The 19,461-nt window shown below is 51.9% G+C and overlaps 1 protein-coding gene across 1 annotated transcript in view; it reads right to left on the bottom strand.

Annotated features, from left to right (window-relative positions):
* Positions 1–17,346, bottom strand: part of TNFRSF8 (TNF receptor superfamily member 8) — a 32,276-nt gene extending 14,930 nt beyond the window's left edge. Inside the window, exons 1-5 of the mRNA XM_069479140.1 lie at positions 17,259–17,346; positions 13,203–13,293; positions 12,697–12,860; positions 10,347–10,463; positions 7,144–7,296 (exon numbers count right to left, since the gene is read on the bottom strand). Coding sequence (XP_069335241.1) covers positions 7,144–7,296; positions 10,347–10,463; positions 12,697–12,860; positions 13,203–13,293; positions 17,259–17,346 — 613 coding nt within the window. The remainder of the gene's footprint in view (positions 1–7,143; positions 7,297–10,346; positions 10,464–12,696; positions 12,861–13,202; positions 13,294–17,258) is intronic.
* Between the last annotated feature and the right edge of the window lie 2,115 nt (positions 17,347–19,461).

Raw genomic sequence — 19,461 nt, 5'->3', positions numbered from 1 at the left:
TGCCATTGAGCCCGGTGTCTCCAGGAAAGACTTAACCAGCAGACCGGTGCCTTCTGGGAGGCAGCAGTGCAGACCGTGATGCAGGATTCCTGCTGCCGCAGTCGCTAACAGTCAGATTTGTGCTTTCAAAAGATCAAAGTGGAGAAGCCGCTGCTCATCACCAACCATCGTGATCGCCCAGGAAGGCAGACCAGTGACTCTAGACCTTCTGATTTTAGTTAAGAGAAACCTGAGCTCTCCTGATGTTTAAATGTACCCTCAATTTTTAAAGTGTTTTTTCTTTTAAAATCAACTTTATTGAGACATAATTTACATCCAACAAAGTATCCCCTAAATGTACAGTTTGATGAGTTCTGACAAATGTGGCGAGTATATAAGTCCGATCAAAATAGGCCGGGCACGGTGGCTGACTCCTGTAATCCTAGCACTTTGGGAGGCTGAGGTGGGAGGATTGCTTGAGGCCAGAAGATCAAGACCAGCCTGGGAGACTTAGGGAGACCCTGACTCTACAAAAAATAGAAAAATTAGTCAGGTGTGGTGGTGCACACCTGTAGTCCCAGCTACTTGGGAGGCTGAGGCAGGAGGATCGTTTGAGCCCAGGAGTTCCAGGCTGCAGTGAGCTATGATGATGTCACTGCACTCTAGCCCAGGAGACAGAGCAAGGCCCTGTCTCAAGAAAAAAAAAAAAAAATCGAGAGAGAGAACATTCTCGTCACCCCAAAAAGCTCCCTAGTGCCCCTCCTCAATTAGTCCTCTCCCCACCTCCAGACCCAGGCAACAACTCATCTACTTTCCATCACTATAGATTCATTTGTCTGTTCCAGAATTTCATACAGACGGCGTCATTCAGGATGTACTCTTTGGTGTCTGGCTTCCCTCACTCCGTACAACATTTCTGAGAGTCACCCATGTTGCAATTACCAAAAGTCCATTCCTTTTATTGCTTAACAGCACCCCGTTGTGTAGACGTACCACGGCTTACGTGTCCATTTACCAGTTGATGGACATTTGGGTTGTTTCCGGCTACCATGAATGAGGCAGCTCTGAGCACTCTTGTACACGCCTGTGTGGACGTGTGATTTCACTTCTCTCGACTACCTAGGAGGGGTGGCTGGGTCGCCGTGCTGGCCACCTTGCTTTACAGATGGGGAGAACCACAGGGCTGGAGCTAGAGCCGGAACGGGGGACGGTGAGTCCCAGCCCGGGGCACTCCCCACTGGGCCACAGCACCTCCTGCCTGCGGCCTGGGCACTTTCTTCCCAGCTTATGATCAGCTGCTTTTCCGGGGCAGAACAATTTGGCCCACATTTGAAGCGGATCATGCCCAGCCACTACACCTCTCCGCCCCCACAGCCCTGGCGGCAGCACCCCTTCTTTGATGTGGTACAAAGCAACCCCCCAACACACACCTCCCTTCTAAAAAGTTCTCATGACGCCTCTCAGGTTTTTCCTGAAACACTTAGAAGAGAAAGTGAGGCTCCAGCTAGTTTCCTTCTTTAGACTGGCAGGTCCGGAGGAACCCTCCTTTTGGGGGGATCTCCAAACAGACGCTGTTTCTTTCCATGCACGCACCAGACTGTTACCTGAATTTGTTTTAGTCTGGAGGCTGTAAGCTAAGGGGAAGAGGAGGCAATTTGCTATGATATATTTGTAAATCAGTGTCTGAATCAGCATTTGAAATGTCACTGGGTTTCAGTGAAAGTTTACTTTGGAGGATTTGGAGGACTCTTGTGCTCGAACCCGATACGAGCAAAAGGGCTCGCGGCCCAGCACGCACAGACGCCGATACTGTGGCACCAGCTTTTGAGGAAAGAATGGTTTTGTTGCAGGGCCAGCCAGCAAGGAGACAGGAGGTGGGCTTTCATCTTTCTCCCCCATTTGAGGTCTGGGGCAAGTTCGTGGGCTTGGGGCGAGGGAAAGGACTTAGGAGTGTTGGCCTCACAGGGTCTGATGAGGGCTTTAAATGTGGCCATTTCCAGTAAGGTATGTTGAGGCCGATTTTAGCCCTGGGTCTCCTGGGCCCAACGGGCCCCTCGCCGCTTGAGAGTTCCAGCATTTAGGTTCCAGTCATGTTCTGGTCTTCTTGGTTCTGAAGCAGGGAACTATTGGTTCCAGGAGTTGTCAGAGGTCAAAGCTCTTTCTACTGCACGTGCCTGGATACATGACTTGCAGATTTTGGCTCTGTTACGCCTACAAGGGAACTCGACATTTTGTTATCAACAGAGTAGGCCCAGTTTGGGCTGGTCCCATGGTTACAAGACAACTAACTATAGCTAGACCCAGTTAGCGCCATGAGGAGAGAGCCCTCTGACCTCTCTCCAAGGCAGCCTGGTGTAGGTAACTAGACAGGCCCACGGTCTGAGCTGCCGCTGGAACACCTGCTGGCATCCGGCAACAAACCTGCTGTCTCTCCTCCACGCACAGAAGGTGGGCCCGGCACTGCCTGCATGGGTGCCTCTGGCCCTGCTCTGCATGTGCCACATGTCACCTGGACCCTTCCCCCTTCTCCCCGAGTTAGTGATCCGCCCTTTCCTCCTCCTTTCGATCGGGAGGTGAGCAGAAGGCACTGTCTGGCCCTGGTTGGCTGGCCTGTGTTCTCTGGTAAGGGCCTGCTGGAAGAGAAGAAAGGAACCTGCCTACTCTTAGTCTCAATTTAGGAATTAAAATTAGATATTATTTAACAGACTAATACATTTCTCTTCAAATCCAAACACCTGATCCTTGGGCCATTTGAACAATGATCTTAGCATAAGGTCAAATGGATTTTCTTTTTGTACATCCAGCAATTGCCTAAAATCAGGTGAAATTTTCAACTTCATAATTGAACTATAAATTTCTTGCCAGCTTTTCTTTTCCCTGGAGTTTTCAATTGCCTGTATTGTCCTTGTTGATAAAAGGATAGTATGCGTCGACTATATCCTCAGGTTTTTCAACTCTACTAATCATGCAATTTATTGCAATTTTCCCTTTTATTCCTGAGACGCTTCCTTGAAGGCCTCTACTTTCCTGCTCTGATCCGGCTCAACCGGTCTGCAGCCTGGCTGTCCTTCTGGGACTGCTCTTCCTGGCTCTCCCAGGACAGAGTCACTGGTTTCTAGATTCCATGGTTTCTTCCTCTCTGTTTTTCGTCCCCTCATTTAGCTGGATTACACATTCAAATAACTTTCTAAGAGATGATATAAGAAGAAAAGCTTTCTGGACCGTTCATGTCTGAAACTGTTTTTATACTGCCTTCAAACTTGATTGCAACTTCGCTGGGTAAATTGTAGGTCCGGAACTAGGAAGGAGGTGGTGTGGTCCAGTGGAGAGAGTTCTCGGCTGACCCCTGGGATCGCGCATTCCGGCTCCAGCGTCAGCCCTGTGGTTCTCCCCACAGGAGGAGGCGGCCGCACCAGGTCACAGGTGGCCAGCTTGGACTGGCCCCCAGAGACATTCTGACTGTGTGGCCACAGCACAATGACCAGCCACCCCTCCTAGGTATTTACCCATGAGAAACGAAAATATATATCCACCCAAAGACTTGGACAGGAATATCCACGCCTGCTTTCATTCATGATAGCCCTAAACTGGAAACGACCCAAATGCCATCACTTGATAAACTAGTAAACAAATGGTGGTGCCTCCCTAGAGGTGTAGACGTGAGCGATTCTCATTCATCCTTGCCTTGCTCCTGGTAGGGGCTTTTGATCCAAAGCCTAATGTTCAGGTCAGGCTCTCAGAGAACGCTAGGCTTCCCCCGTGGGTGTGAGGCCTTGTGCACACAGAGGCTGTGTCAGGAGGGCCTCGAGAAACGGGGTGCTGAGACGTAGGGGGTGCACGGAGGGAGCCGGGAGCAGCTTGACGTGGTCAGCAGCCCATGCTGGGGTTGTCAGGTCGCTGAGGGACTGCCGGCTCTGGGAGCACCACCAAACGTCCCTGCCACACGCCCTGCTGACAGATTGCAGATGGGACAAGAAAAAGCAAATGCAGCCGAGACAGCTCGTCCTCCCGCCACGGCCCTCTGGCGCCCTCTACTGGGGAATTGGGAGCCCAGGCAATGGACTGGGCACCACGCATTTTATTAATATATTAATAAAAGCCATTCCTTGTCCTCTGATCTCTTGTTCCTTTTTCATAGCCTTCTGTGCTCACTTCATGGATGTCACAATTTGCTGACTTTTTCTGTGGACATGAATTTAATGTTGCTAAGTTCTCTTCTATGCCTGGGTTTATCATTGCTTCGTGGGCAGTAAGATTTTCTGTTTGCATGTTTTTACTTCTTGTTTTTCTCCTTCAAGAGGCTGGTTTTCCTTATAAGTCTGAAGATCTTTCCTGCTCATTCATAGGTATTTAAAAAGGACTGTGCTGAACATTCCTGTAGTTGGGGTGGGGTGGGGTTCTCCTGCCGTGGTGTCGGAATGTCTCGCTCCCAGTGGGTCTCTTCCCTGAGCAGGAGGTCTGCCGGGGGACCCTGGGCCCACGGCGCGGGTGTGAGCTGGCGGTATTCATATCCGGGTGACTGGGCGAGGCTGAGCAATTGACAAATACGCTTACAAATGCCCAGCTAAAGAGGGCTTTACAAGCAGGGTGGCAGCGCTCCCTGGTGGCCTGATCTTTCCCTGGCTATTCCGTCAGTGTCGTCAGTCCAAAAGTTGATTGTTTTTACCAGGGAATAAAAACTCAGGCATGAACACATGCAAAGATATAACACCGAGGACAGCGGGGCCCGGCTGTGGGCTCAGGCAGCAGCCGGGGAAGTCCGAGGCAATGCGCTGCAGCAGCTCCATCATGGCTCCAGTGGCCCGAGGTCCCCGTGCTTGTCAGATGCTCGCCAGAGCCCAGCTGGGCCAGGTTCCCCCACAAAGAACAGCGCCAGGGATGCTAATTGAACACGGGCAGGTCAGGAAGACCTGTGGCCGGGGCATCGCAACCACCAGGTGTTTTTCTGGACCTGAAAATGCCTTCCCTGCAGCTGGAAAGAAAGCGCTGACTGCAGGGTCCGCAAAGCCCCAAGCGAGGGTTTGACATCTCCATGGATGAACCCGAGCAGGGGACAGAGACAGCTGCTCAGGCAGAGAGGACAGCATTTGAGGATGTATGTGGAGCAGACACCAGCACACTCGAGTCAGCCCTGCCTCCCTGCTGGGTCTCAGCTGTTTCCCCCGGGCCGGTAGACTCACCTCCCCATTCCCAGTCTGAACACGCATCCGTTGGGCAGAGATGCGATAAACGTGACTGAATGTGCTGAAGAAGCTCATCCGTACGTTACAGAAGCTGAAATAAGGTACAGGCCCAAAGCGCACCCCCCGAGAAAACAGCCCGACGTCGCAGGAGGCACGGGTACGGTTCTGGTGGAGGGTGGTGGAGAACATAAGCTTTGACCAGAGACTGCACCTGGCTGCCAACTTCCCAGATGGAGTCCTCTCGTGCATGTCTGTTCTGAGAGGGAAACTGCAGCTGGTAGAAACAGCAGCTATTCTTCTGACTTCGAAATGTGAAGAGATAAATCCACCCTAAGTGGATGAGTTTGTCTACATAACTGATGATACATACACTAAGCGACAACTATTAAGAATGGAATACCTGGCCGGGCGCGGTGGCTCACGCCTGTAATCCTAGCACTCTGGGAGGCCGAGGTGGGCGGATCGTTTGAGCTCAGAAGTTCGAGACCAGCCTGAGCAAGAGCGAGACCCCATCTCTACTAAAAATAGAAAGAAATTATATGGACAGCTAAAAATATATATAGAAAAAAAATTAGCCGGGCATGGTGGTGCATGCCTGTAGTCCCAGCTACTCGGGAGGCTGAGACAGGAGGATCGCTTGAGCTCAGGAGTTTGAGGTTGCTGTGAGCTAGGCTAACGCCACGGCACTCACTCTAGGCTGGGCAACAGAGTGAGACTCTGTCTCAAAAAAAAAAAAAAAAAAAAAGAATGGAATACCTGCTCCTGAAAGCCCTAGCTTTTGATCTGACGGTGCCAACCACCAACCAGTGTCTCCTTCAGTACCTGAGGCAGCAAGCAGCGTGTCAGAACTGAGACCTGGCAAGTACGTAGCAGGACTGAGTCCGCTTGCGGCTGGCCCGCGCGTGACATGTCTCCCCTCACTGACAGATGCAGCGGCTTATTGCCTGGCAGGCGAGGCTCGAACGGGCACTTCTGGCCAGAACTCCTGCTGCACCTACAGGCTGTTCATTAAGTGAGGCTGTGCCTTGCCGGAGAGAGCTGCTACGTAAGGCGCCACCGACCTCAGCGGGCAATGAGGGGGGAGTGTAAGACTTCAAAGCACCTACACGTGTCCCCCATGGAACCAGCTGCACGTCCTCCTCTACAATAAGCTGCAGAACTGAAGCACTTGCAGCACTTAACCTCCAGGTCAACAGAACCGCTCTTAATAGTCACAGGTTCCTGCAGGTTGGGTCATCTGATGTTGCTAAAATATGGATGACTTTTTTAAATGTAAATGTATTTGGGTTCCCTTAGACTTCAGTAGCTTGTAATGTAGTCTAACATTTTTCAAAGAATCAACAGGCCAGGCTTGGTAGCTCAATGCCTGTAATCCCAGCACTATGGGAAGCGGAGGTGGGAGGATCATTTGAGTTCAGGAGTTCGAGACCAGCCTGAGCAAGAGCGAGACTCCCATCTCTACTAAAAAAAAAAAAACATAGAAAGAAATTAGCTAGACGACTAAAAATATATATAGCAAAAATTAGCCAGGCATGGTGGCGCATGCCTGTAGTCCCAGCTACTCGGGAGGCTGAGGCAGGAGGATTGCTTGAGCCCAGGAGTTTGAGGTTGCTGTGAGCTAGGCTGACGCCACGGCACTCTACCCTGGGCAACAGAGTGAGACTCTGTCTCGAAGGAAAAAAAAAACAAACTTTATATTCCCCTCGCTGAGCCAATGAAACAGCCATGCAAACGAGTCACGATTTTACCAGCCCAATAATTTCAGGAAGACTTTTTAAAAAATATCATCGGAACCTCTCACCAACATGCCAGATCTGGATCTTATTATCCCATTCGCTGGGTCTAACTCCTCAGACGATAACCAAAGCTCAAAGCTGACCTAATTAACAGCCAGGGTTGAGGGTCGTTTGCCGGGTTGGGGGTGGGGAGAGGTCCAGCAGGAGGGGCACAGGTCTTGGCCCCCTGGTTGGGGACTGCTTACCCGGGGGCTTGACGACCGTACCTGGTGGGCAGGCAGGGTGGGCGACGCAGCGGGCACAGGAGTTGGTGGCTGAGGTGGCACAGAACATGCCGGGTCGACACTCACAGACGCGAGAGGAGTTCCACGAGCATGGCGTCTTCTCCACAAGGTCATCTAAGGAACACAGAGAGGGGTCATGGGGAAGGACCAGGATGGCGAAGGCAGGGGGTCTAAGAGCCCAAAGGAGGACAGAGAAGCTGTTGCCCAGGGGTCGTCCAACAACAAATAAATGCTCATTTGACTATTCCACTGAGCAGATCTCCTGGCATGCTCGAAACAATTATGCTGAGTAAAAGAAGTCAGACAGAAAAGGAGGACGGGCCAGGTGTGGAGGCTCACGCCTGTAATCCTAGCATTTCGGGAGGCTGAGGTGGGAGAATCGCTTGAGGCCAGGAGTTTGAGACCAGCCTGGGCAACACAGTGAGTCCCCGTCTCTACAAAAAATAATCAAGAAAAAAAAATTAGCCAAGTATAGTGGCACACACCTGTAGTCCCAGCACTTTGGGAGGCTGAGGCAGGAGGATGGTTTGAGCCCAGGAGTTGGAGGCTGCAGGGAGCCATGATGACACCACTGCACTCCAGCCCAGGCAACAGAGCGAGACTCTGTCTCAGGAAAAAAAAAAAAAAATAAGGAGGCTATTCTGTATGTTCCATTTATATATTAATAAAATTCTAGCAAATGCAAACTGAGCAGAATGATTGCCTGGGAATGGGGGTGGGGCGGGCATGGTGGGAGGGAGACAGGAGCTCCAGGAAGCTTTGAGGGGGGTGGCTGGATACACAGCCACGTGCACAGGTCAAAACTTATCAAATTGCACACACGTGCATTTTACTGTGTATCAGCTACATCTCCATAAGCTGTCGAAAGGAAACCATCAGGGGGCGGGGTGAGTGGGGGCGGGTGCAGACGAGCCAAGACCGGCCAGGACGCGATAATTGTTTCTAGCTAGGTGACGGTATACAGCCATTTCTTTCTCTTTTTTTTTTTTGGCACACACGAAAATGAGGTTTACTGGGGAGAGAAAGACAGGATTATAGTGCAAGAGCAAGATGTAGGTTTACAGAGCATGGTACATACACCACACATGACAACCGGACCCCTTGTCACAGCAAAGGCAGAGCCAAAGGAAGGGCGCAAAGAAGGATACGTAACCTTTCTGACTCCCTATGTCCGAATATGTTTGAAATTTCCATGATAAGTTATTTTTCCAAAAACAAAAAATAAACTGTTAGAGGTATTATAAAAGAAAAAGTGTAATAATGCATTTGTATATGTTTGGGAAGATTTCCCATTTGTGGGTGAAGATGGAATCATCGCGTCAGTAGCCGAGGCAAAGGTGGCTTGCTCCACAGGAGCATTTCCGAGTCAGCAGATGCTCAGAGACCCGGCATGGTAACAAAAGGTCCACACAGTCTCTTCTTACGACCTCCAGAGAGGCAACTGAGCAGGATTTGGAGAATTTGTACAAAGGGCATGAGTGGGCAGTGAATGAGATGATTTGAGACAATGACAGCCATTATCATTATTACAGCTTTTAAGATAATCGAGTGTGTGGGAGAAGTATTTTTGGTACTCTACCTAGATTAACCTACAGTAACTTATTTAATTCCCACAACTCTCTCAGATAGATACTATTATTATGCCCATTTTGCAGGTGAGAAAACTGAGGCACAGACAGGTTAAGACACTTGCCTGAGTTTCTAAGCGATCCAGTGGGAGTGCCAAGATCTGCACCCGGGCCCTCGGGCTCTAGAGTCCGTACCCTTAGCCACCATAGTCCCCTCCACTGCCTCGGAGGGCTTCAGTTAGGAGAGTTGAAGGAATTCTTGGGCCCATCTCTTATTTCTCCATCTGACATGGTGGCTATGGCAGATCGTATTTTCCCAAAAATGGCCACAGTGGTATTTCTGGCCCTGTCTGCTCTTCCAGCGCCTGCCACTCGCCCACCAAGAAGTGCGTTGTTTTCCTCCCCTTGATCTCCAGTGAGATTTAGGGCTGCCTCCACAGATAGAAGTGGGGGAAGTTATGCCGCGTGACTTCTGAGACCAGGTAAAAGGAGATACGGCTGCTGCCTTTCTCCGTCTGTCTCTGTCTCTCTTTGTCTCTCTCTCTCTCTCTCTCTCTCTCTCAAAACATTTGCCTTTAGCGCTCAGCCGCCAGACCACGAGGAAGCTCAAAGTAAGCCACATAGGGGAACCGAGGCCCCAGCCAGGAGTCAACATCGGCCCCACGACGCGGGGATGAATGAGCCCTGACGTGCTCGCAGCCTGCAGCCTTGGGCTTTGCAGCCGAGACCGCAGACACCGTGGAGCGGAGGCGAGCTGCCCTCATGGTGCCCTGTCTGAATTCTGACCCACAGAATCCATGAATACAAAGAATGGTTTGTTTTTCACCACTAGGTTTTGAGAAAATATGCTATGTAGTCTTAGCAACTGGGACAGAGGCCTGCGATCCCAACAAACTGAGTATTCATCCCTCTGTTTGGCCTCCCCGACTCTGGTCCGAGTTGCTGAGTGAAGAAACCCTGGACACGACACAGAATCACACATTCCCAGTGGCCTCCCTGAGCGGCTGGGGCCTCTCCAGCCATCGTAGCCCAGGACCTGGCAGCTGCCCCTGCCCTTTGTGGCCCTCACGGACATCACAGGGTGCTGGCTGCAGTGTGCTGGCCGCAGGGAAAGCCCCGTGTCCCCTTCCTGCCATCACTCAGCAAGTGCTGGTCAGAAGTGGGCTCGGAGAGGCAGCTCAGTGGGGTGACAAGAGACCAGAACCTGGTGGCAGACTCTCCTGGCTTCTAACTCTAGCCCATGGCCTTTGTTAGTTTCCTGACCTCCCAAGGCCTCAGTTTCCTCTTCTGTAAGATGGGGACAACCTCAATCCCTGCATCGTAGGGTAGTTACAAAAGTTGAGACGAGTTTGGAACAGGTTTGGAACAGGTGGGTGATTTATGAATGTTGCCGTGAAGGAAAGACTAAGCAAACGGAGGCTCTCTGAAAAGAGGGGGCCGCCAGCAAACCCCACGAATGTGAGGGGAGTCACTGGAAGTTGGCAGAGAGGTAAAGTGAGGCTCCCGAGGGCTGAGCAGACAAGACCAGAGGCGGGTTTCCCCACCCGCAGAGTCTCGGCCTCTCCTCCAAGACCCGGAGCTCCACAAGGCCCTCACCTCGCGCGCAGCTCACGCAAGCCGTGCAGCGGCCGGCCCCGTCCAGGTAGTAGTCGGGCTCGCACAGCTTCTTGCAGTCGGCAGACCCCCGTGGGCACAGCTGCGCCTGGGTCGGCCCTGGGAAAAGAAGCAGAGAAGATCCAGGCCAGGCTGCTCGGCAAAGGCCTCACCCGCCCCAGTCCCCGAAGCCCCCTGACCCCCACAATGGCCAGCTCCCAAACCCCCACAGGTCAGATCAGTCCTCCTGCCTCTCGGGGCATGGGGGGTGGTTCTGAGGCTCAGAGAGGGAAGGAATGTCAGCCACGTTCCACGCAGAGCAGGGCACCAACTGCCTCCTGACAGCCCTGCCTCCTGCTCCTCCCTCTCTATGCACTGCGGCCACCATGCCAGAGCCCTCTCCCTGGTCCCATGGGAGCTGTCACTTCTCTACTCAAAACTTTGGTGGCAGCTTTCCCCGTGAGCTCAGCAACAGGCAAGGACATCCACTATCGTCGCTTCTATTCAGCATGGTATAGGGGATGCTAGCCGAGGCAGTAAGGCAAGAAAAAGAAATAAAAGTGACAAGGTTTACAAAGGAAGATATCAAGCTGCTGTACTCACAGATGGTTAACTGAGGGCAGAGACAACCCCGAATAATCCGCAGGTGCATTGTTGGAATGAGTAAGTGAGTTTAGCAAGGCAGCTGGACATAAATAATGTCATTACATCAATGTCAATTGGATTTGTCTATATTAGGTTGGACTCTATGAAATTTTTGTTTGTCACATGGTTCGAAATAAAGATAACAACAATAACAACAAAAGGTGACAAAGATAACAATAATAAAGATAACAAAGGTAACCACAATAAAGATAACATGGAATGTTGAAAAAGATGGTTTACGTCATCATCAGAAACATTCCTTCCAAACCGATCTATAGATTCAATGCAATCCCCATCAAAATCTCAATAGGACATTTTGTGGAATTTAAAAGCTGATTCTAAAATTTATATGAAAATGCAAATTATCAAGAATACTGAGTACACTGTTGCACAGAGTTAGAGGAGTTGCTCAACCATCTGTCAAGATTTGTTAAAAAAGACAGTAACTAAGACAGTGTGGTAATCACACAGAGTAGATAAAAAGACCAATGGGGTAGAATACAGAGTCCAGAGTCATAGCCACAAATATGCGGACGCCTGGCTTACAGCAGAGATGGCACATGAAACAGCAGGGCAGGGCGTGGGCAACGGTGTGGTCCAACTGCATATCCACCTGGACCACTGCCGCGCACCACACAGAAGAGTCAAGGTGCACGGCAGACCCAAATGTGAAAGGAAAAGCAGTAACGGTCCTAAAAAATAAATGTGGGATGTCTTTGAGGCTTCTGGGGAGAAAAAGACTTCCAAGGCAGAACACAGACAGCACTAGCCATAAAGGAAAATATTGATCAATTTGACTATATTAAACGTAAGAACATCTCTTCATCAAAACATACCAGAAAGACCAGCCTGAGCAACATACCCAGACCCTGTCTCTACGAAAAACAGAAAAATCAGCCGGGCGCTGTGGCGCATGCCTGCAGTCCCAGCTACTCTGGAGGCTGAGGCAGGAGGATCGCTTGAGCCCAGGAGTTTGAGGTTGCAGTGAGCTATGATGATGTCACCGCAATCTACCCAGGGCAACAGAGCGAGTCTCTGTCTCAAAAAAAAAGATACCATAAAGAGAACGAAAAGTCAAGCCACAGGGGAGGAGAAGATATTCTGAACACAACTACAGGACAGAGGGCTTGAACCCAGAATTATAAGAAGTTCTACAAATCAATTATTTTTTAAAAACCAACTCAAGAGAAATGGAAACATACATTCACACAAAGACTTGTTTTTCGTTACTCATTATAGCCAGAAAGTGGAAACAACCCAAACATCCAAAAACTGTTTGGATAAACAGAGTGTGGCATAGCTACGCAATGGAAAGCTATTCAGTCATAAGAAGGAACGAACGGAGAGCCTGACCCATTGCCACGGGAGCCGGGAGGGCACCCAGTGCACACGTGCAGAGGCTGGCCTGCTCCAGCACGGGTGCCATGACAGCAGGGCGGGACAGCGTGCCCAGCACCCACCGCAGGGCCCGGCGCACGGGAGGTCCTAGCGCTTCTGGGAACCGCAAGAGCCCTTCCAGTGTCGGCCTCTGGCCCTCAGTGCCTTCAGCCCCAGGAGACCAGACCTGAGACCCTCTGCTCCCCCCACGGGGAAGAGAGCACAGCTCAGTGTGTGCTCAGCGGGTGCCCGACCACCACCACATACGGGGTGTCCACCAGTCGGGCACCGCCGCCCCGGGAGACGCCCGACAGCTTCGCCGGGAAATTACCTGGATCTGAACTCGGCTTCCCCGCAGAGGAGAGGGAGCTGGGAGCCCTCGTCAGTTGAGAAGCATCTTTGGGGGCAAGCGAGGTGCCCCGTCTAAGAAGTATGGTCCTGGCATCGGAGGTTGCTGGGGACATCGGGGTGGACTCGGCCTGCAGGATGGTGCTGCTGCGGAAGAAGCCACAGGTGGGACTGACAACTCTCCCAGGGGGGCAAGGGAGGCCCGTGCTAGGGGACGACAGTTTCTATAGCGACAGTGTCCCGTACCCTCTGCCCACAGCCTCCCGCAGGCCCACCATATGCTCCCAGGAGCAAGGGCTGGACACACTGTAGGGCCTCAAATGACTTAGGGCATGGCCCAGAGGACCCTGGAGTTCTGACGCCGTGGGCTGAACCCCACCTGCACCTGCAGCCCATGGGTTCCCTGTGTGTCCTGCGGGGGAGGGGGGCAGCCCCACCTGAAGGTCAGCTGGGCGGCTGGGGAAGGAGGGTACAGGGCCGGGGAGTCACCTGGTGGGCTCCTTGCAGTCCTCTGGGCTGGAGCAGGCAGGGCTGGTCCCAGGGGGAGGCGGCTCACAGACAGTGTCCTCCTCCGCTGTGCCTGTGGGGATGTGACAATGCCTTCAGACCGAAATCCCCACGAATACAACGCTCACTACCAGGAGCCAGCGTCAGGGAGGGGCACTTGGAAACGCAGAGGTCACCCGGAGTTTGTGCCTGCCCGGCACCCACTCCCCTTTGGAGTAAAGCAGCCCGATTTGCCCTGAGGAATTACTCTCCTGCCACCTCAGGGTCTATTGTTGGGGGCCAGGACTGGCTGAACACCCTTCCAGGAACAGCCGTGTGACCAGACTGGGCCAGTCAGTCCATTCATCCCTCTGGCCATGAAGGACCGCACATGCCCCAGGCCACACCCAGGTGCAATTGCAGTTTTGGTTTTGGATATTGAAAATGTAGGAAGGAGAAGCTGTGTGTCCACCGGGGCTGGGCAGGAAGCAAGTCCAGAGCTGCTGGTAAGTATCTTACAGACAGACCAGTGCAGAGGGAAGCAGATATGAGAGCTGGGGAAAGACAAGAGCTCCTGGATCCAGCCATGCCTGAAACTACACACAGCTATCCTCAGACCTTTTAGTTACATGTGCTGAAAAAGTTGGGACTGTGTTACCTGTAATCCAAAGAGTCCCGAAGAACAGTGACTGGAAGCAGAGTGGAGAGGAAACACACGCACTTCCCATCAAGTGCCCCTGAGTTTGCCTGCCACGTCCTAGCTGTGCCAGGGAGTCAAAGGATAATCATACGCTCTCCACAAGGGAGTGTAAGTGGGGTGCCCATCACACTGCGTGACACACAGTAAATGCTGCGCCCTTTTCCCCATCTGGACTCCTGTCCCGTCCTTAGAAGGGATTACTCTCTGGAGGTCTCCGCGGAGGCGGGCGCGAGCAGTGCTGCCTCTCCTGTGTCTCTGCAGCGTGGCGGAGTGACAAGCCCTGGGCTTAATGTTCCCTGCTCTGTGTGCTCGGGCCATTTACCTACTCTGGACCTTGATTTCCTCACTTGGAAAATGGGGCTAATACAGTTTACCTTATAGAGATTAGAGAATTTCAAGAGAGAAAGCCCGTGAAAGCCCTTAGCACGGTGCTTAGCGGGAACTACTTTCCACTTTCCAACTGGAAAAACTGAAGCCCTGAGAGTTGCCCCGTGGTAGAGGCCACAGGGGCCTCCAGAAGTGAACTAGGGTTTGGCAGCCAAAGTGGAGCACTTCTCAAGCAGTGCTGTCCGGCAGAAATGTGATGTGAATCACATATGTCAGTTTAAATTTGTTAGGAGCCACATTAAAAGAGGTAAAAAGAGGCTGGGCGTCGTGGCTCCCACCTGTAATCCCAGCACTTTGGGAGGCCAAGGCAGGAGGATCGCTTGAGACCAGGAATTAGAGACCAGCCTGAGCACGAGCGAAAAAATAGAAAAATTAGCTGGGTGTGGTGGCACACGCTTGTAGTCCCAGCTGCTCAGGAGGCTGCGACAGGCGGGTTGCTTGAGCCCAGGAGTTAGAGGTTGCTGTGAGCTGTGATGATGCCGTTACACTCTAGCCCGGGCAACAGAATAAGACACTGTCTCAAAAAAAAAAAAAAAAAAATGGTAAAAAGGAACAGGTGAGATTAATTTTAATAATATATTTATTTAACCCAATATATCTAAAACATCATGTCAGCAGGTAATCGATATAAAAAAATAATAAATGAGATAAATGAAATGTTTTACATTCTTTTTTCATCCTAGGTCTTTGAAACCCAGTGTGCATCATATACTTACTGCACTTCTCAGTAGAGAAGTGCACTTCTCTAGCCGCATTTTAAGGCTCAGTGACTTCATGTGGCCACACTGGGCCGCAGGGGTCCAGGGGCATCAAAGGGAGGCCTCTGGTGCCACCACGTGGCAGTCGCAGGAACACCGCCCAGACAGCCCCCGGCCAGAGGGAAGCCCATCCAAGTGCTCTGGCTGCAACAGCTGAACTCAGGCTATTTTTCACAGAGACGCAAGCGTTTCTGAGATGGAAAGGGCCTGGACCTTCAAGCTACACCTCCTCGTTTTACAGGTGAGGATACTGAGGTCCAAAGAGGGGCAGTAACATGCCCCACAGATGCAAAGCTTTGCAAAATCCCAGGTATGTAATGCCCAGTCCAGAGCGCCCTCCAGTGGACCACTCTGGCCCTGCTTGCAGGTGGAGGGCGTCTGCATGCCCTCAGCAGAGTGCACTTCCGTGACCATTGGGAATTTGGCCAGATTTGATCTCCACCCACCCCCAGTTTGGATCTCCCTGTCAGCCCCCCCCCCCCCATCACTCAACAAGTATCTATGGAGAGCAGATTCTGTGCCTGGCACTTGATTGGCCAGTGGGGACACACTGGTGAGAACAGTGGCCATGGCCTTTGCCCTCACGAAGCTTGTAGCCTAGGGAGGGAGACAGGCATTGACTAAACCAAGACAGAGACAGATGTGTGTATACGCATTTGCACCCAGTGCTACAAGCTTCCCCAGTGAGAGGGCAGGGAAGGACCCTTGGACGGAGAGCTCAACGCTGAGTGGGGCTTGACCAAGGGAACGGGGAGGGAAGGGTGTCCCTGACAGAAGGAACAGCATGTGCAAAGGCCTGGCGGGCGGGAGAAGCGTGCACGTCCAGGGACCTGAATGAGCAGACCAGGTGGACCCAGACGGCCAGCACCAGCGCTGCCAGCTGAGGCCGGGAGGGTGGGGCTGTGCCAGGATCAGGTGCTGAGACTCTGATTCCGGGAAGATGGAGGAGACACACTTTTCCCTATTCCTTACCAAGAACAGCCAAAAGCGCTGGACGTTATGTACAAAACAAATGGAATAAGACTCTAGAAGGTAAAGAGAAGAAGGCAGATCAGCCAGGGACTTCGGGACCAGAGGAATGACACAGTGGGGGTCCCGGGAGTTTTCTCTTTGCTTCACAAATCCCAGACTTGGGGCTGAAGAAGGCAGTGACCCAGAAACACCATTGGGCACAGTTTTTAAAAATGGGCATCAATGAGCAGATTTTTTTTTAAGTTCCCCAAGAAGCCTACAATCTTTTGCCAAAGGATTGTGTCCTTATCATTAGAGTAATGGGAAGACACCAAAGCAGTTCATGCGTGCACGTGGGGGCAGGGCTCAGACTGGGTTTTGCGAGGACCGTTCTGGCTTCTGCCATGGGGGAGGGAGGAGAGGAGGAATTGGGGGTGAGGGGATGGGAGAGATAATTGGGGTCAAGCCTACAGGACCGGGGATGGGCCGGCTGTGGGGGGAAGGGGAGGGATGGGGGAGAAGGACAGAGGAGACTGACAGTCCCCGGTTTGTGCAGCAGGGCACAGGACTCCAGAGAAGGACCAGCTTGGGGGAGGGGGTCACAGGCTCAATGTTGGCACTTTTCTCCCCAGTGGGCATGTGGCTGCCCCTCTCCATGCACTCTGCAGCTGGGACACCCATTCTGGGCTGCGGTTCAAAGGCCACCCACTCCTCATGCCTCCCTTCTGAAAGAGGTTCTTAAGCCCACTCAGACAGGACCTATGGCCTTTACCTTTTCTCTGGCCATGAGCCCCTCCCTTCCACCGTCAGAAAATCAGAAGCCCAGAGACGTAAGGAGCTGGCCCGAGGTCTAACAGAGCAAGTTGGAAAAGAAACCCATGTTTCTCAGCCTGGAGCCCATCTCTTGGCACCTCTAACTCCCAAAGCCCCAAATCTGAAAGGAGGTAACCAGCCGCAGTCTTTCAGGAAACTCCCAGAACAGAGACGTGAGGTTTCCTTCTTGTTTATGGGACATTAGAGAACTGCCCTGACCCTCAAACCAACCCAAGGCCTCCTCCGGCCAGGCCTGTACCTTGGGCCAGCAGGGTGTCACTCTGCCTGGAGCACAAGGTGTGGCACATCCCCAGCCATCTGGAAGGGAGACACCCGGTCTCCACCAGGCTCCAGGAAGCAGAAGCCTGGAAGTCAGTGCGTTGGGGTAGGGGACGCAGCAGCAGCAGCAGCAGCACAGATCTTGGTGCCACTGAGGGTGGGGATACTTACCCAGGAACTTGACGATCATCCCCCTTGGGCAGACCGAGTGGGGGAAGCAGCGGGCACAGGAGTTGGTGGCTGACGTGCCACAGAACATGCCAGGTTGACATTCGCAGACACGGGAGGAGTTCCACGAGCACGGCCTCTTCTCCACGAGTTCGGCTAAGGGACGTAGAGAGGGGTCACAGAGGGGAACAGAGGGACGGTAAGGGCAGGGGTCCAGGGAACCTCCAGGGACAGTCCAGCACGCTGCTGTGGCTTCTGTTGTGCCGGCAGCTGTTGGCTCGGCCCTTCTCTTCAGTGGGTCCCTGAGACGGGGACAGAGGGCAGGCAGGGTCCACGACCTAGCCTCCACCTCCCAGCCCACCTCCCTAGTGATCACTATGATTGGATTAAAAATAAATTAAAGCCCCAATTTAAAAACAGGCACAGAAGATACAGAGAGACCTCAGATGCATATCGCTAAGTGAAAGAGACCAGTCTGAAAAGGCTACGTACTGTGATTCCAACTCCATGACATTCTGGAAAAGATCACAGCATAGACAGCAAAGAGATCAGTGGTTGCCAGAGGTTCGGGGGAGAGAGGAATGAACCGATGGAGCTCGGGGGAATTTGCGGCAGTGAAAATATTCTGTATGAGACCGGGATGGAGGACACTCGTCCTTATACATTTGTCAAAAGCCACAGGATGTGCAACACCAACGCTAGTGTAAACTAGGATTTCAGTAACAATAACGTATCAGCATAGGTTCATCAATTGTCACAAATGCACCACACTAAAGCAAGAGTGAAACGAGGGTGGGGCGTGGAGGGGGGGCACCTGGGAACTTTGAACCTTCTGTTCAATTTTTCTATAAACCTAAAACTGCTTTGAAAAGTAAAATCCATTAATTTTTTTAAATGGACAAAGGATTTAAAGAGATGTTTCTGGCCGGGCGTGGTGGCTCACGCCTGTAATCCTAGCACTCTGGGAGGCCGAGGTGGGCGGATCGTTTGAGCTCAGGAGTTCGAGACCAGCCTGAGCAAGAGCGAGACCCCATCTCTACTAAAAATAGAAAGAAATTATATGGACAGCTAAAAATATATATAGAAAAAATTAGCCGGGCATGGTGGTGCATGCCTGTAGTCCCAGCTACTCGGGAGGCTGAGACAGGAGGATCGCTTGAGCTCAGGAGTTTGAGGTTGCTGTGAGCTAGGCTGACGCCACGGCACTCACTCTAGCCTGGGCAACAGAGTGAGACTCTGTCTCAAAAAAAAAAAAAAAAAGACAGATAATCAGTTTTGGTGAGGACGGAGAGAAACTGGGATCCTCATACGTTGCTAGTGGGAATGTAAACTAGTACAGCGCTGTGCAAACCAGTTTGGGCAGCTCCGCAAAACCTAAATATGGAGCTACCAGGTGATGACCAACTCCACTCCTAGGTACATACCCAAGACAGCTGGGAACCTATGTCCACACAAAGGCTCATACATGGCCGGGCGCGGTGGCTCATGCCTGTAATCCCAGCACTCTGGGAGGCTGAGGTGGGAGGATCGCTTGAGGCCAGGAGTTCAAGACCAGCTTGGGCAACATAGCGAGACCTCATCTCTTTTTAATAATCTTTTTTTTTTTTTTTTTTTTTTTTGAGACAGAGTCTCACTCTGTTGCCCGGGCTAGAGTGAGTGCCGTGGCGTCAGCCTAGCTCACAGCAACCTCAAACTCCTGCGCTCAAGCGATCCTCCTGTCTCAGCCTCCCGAGTAGCTGGGACTACAGGCATGCGCCACCATGCCCGGCTAATTTTTTCTATATGTATTTTTAGCTGTCCATATAATTTCTTTCTATTTTTAGTAGAGATGGGGTCTCGCTCTTGCTCAGGCTGGTCTCGAACTCCTGAGCTCAAACGATCCGCCCACCTCGGCCTCCCAGAGTGCTAGGATTACAGGCGTGAGCCACTGCGCCCGGCCGAGACCTCATCTCTTAAAAAAATAAAATAAAAATCAGCCAGGCACGGTGGCATGGACCTGTAGTCCCAGCTACTCAGGAGGCTGAGGCAGGAGGATAAACTGAGCCCAGGAGTTTGAGGTCGCTGTGAGCTATGACGACACCATTGAACTCCAGTCTGGGCAACAAAGCAAGACCCTGTCTCAAGAAAAAAAAAAGAGAGAGAGAGAGAGACTTGTACCTGACTGTCCATAGCAGCACTATTCATAACAGCTGAAAGATGAGTGGAA

The sequence above is a fragment of the Eulemur rufifrons genome, chromosome 8 (assembly GCF_041146395.1).
Source record: "Eulemur rufifrons isolate Redbay chromosome 8, OSU_ERuf_1, whole genome shotgun sequence".
NCBI classification, from domain to species: domain Eukaryota; kingdom Metazoa; phylum Chordata; class Mammalia; order Primates; family Lemuridae; genus Eulemur; species Eulemur rufifrons.
The sequence above is the reverse complement of the archived record's forward strand: the minus strand, read 5'-3'. Positions and strand labels throughout refer to the sequence as shown.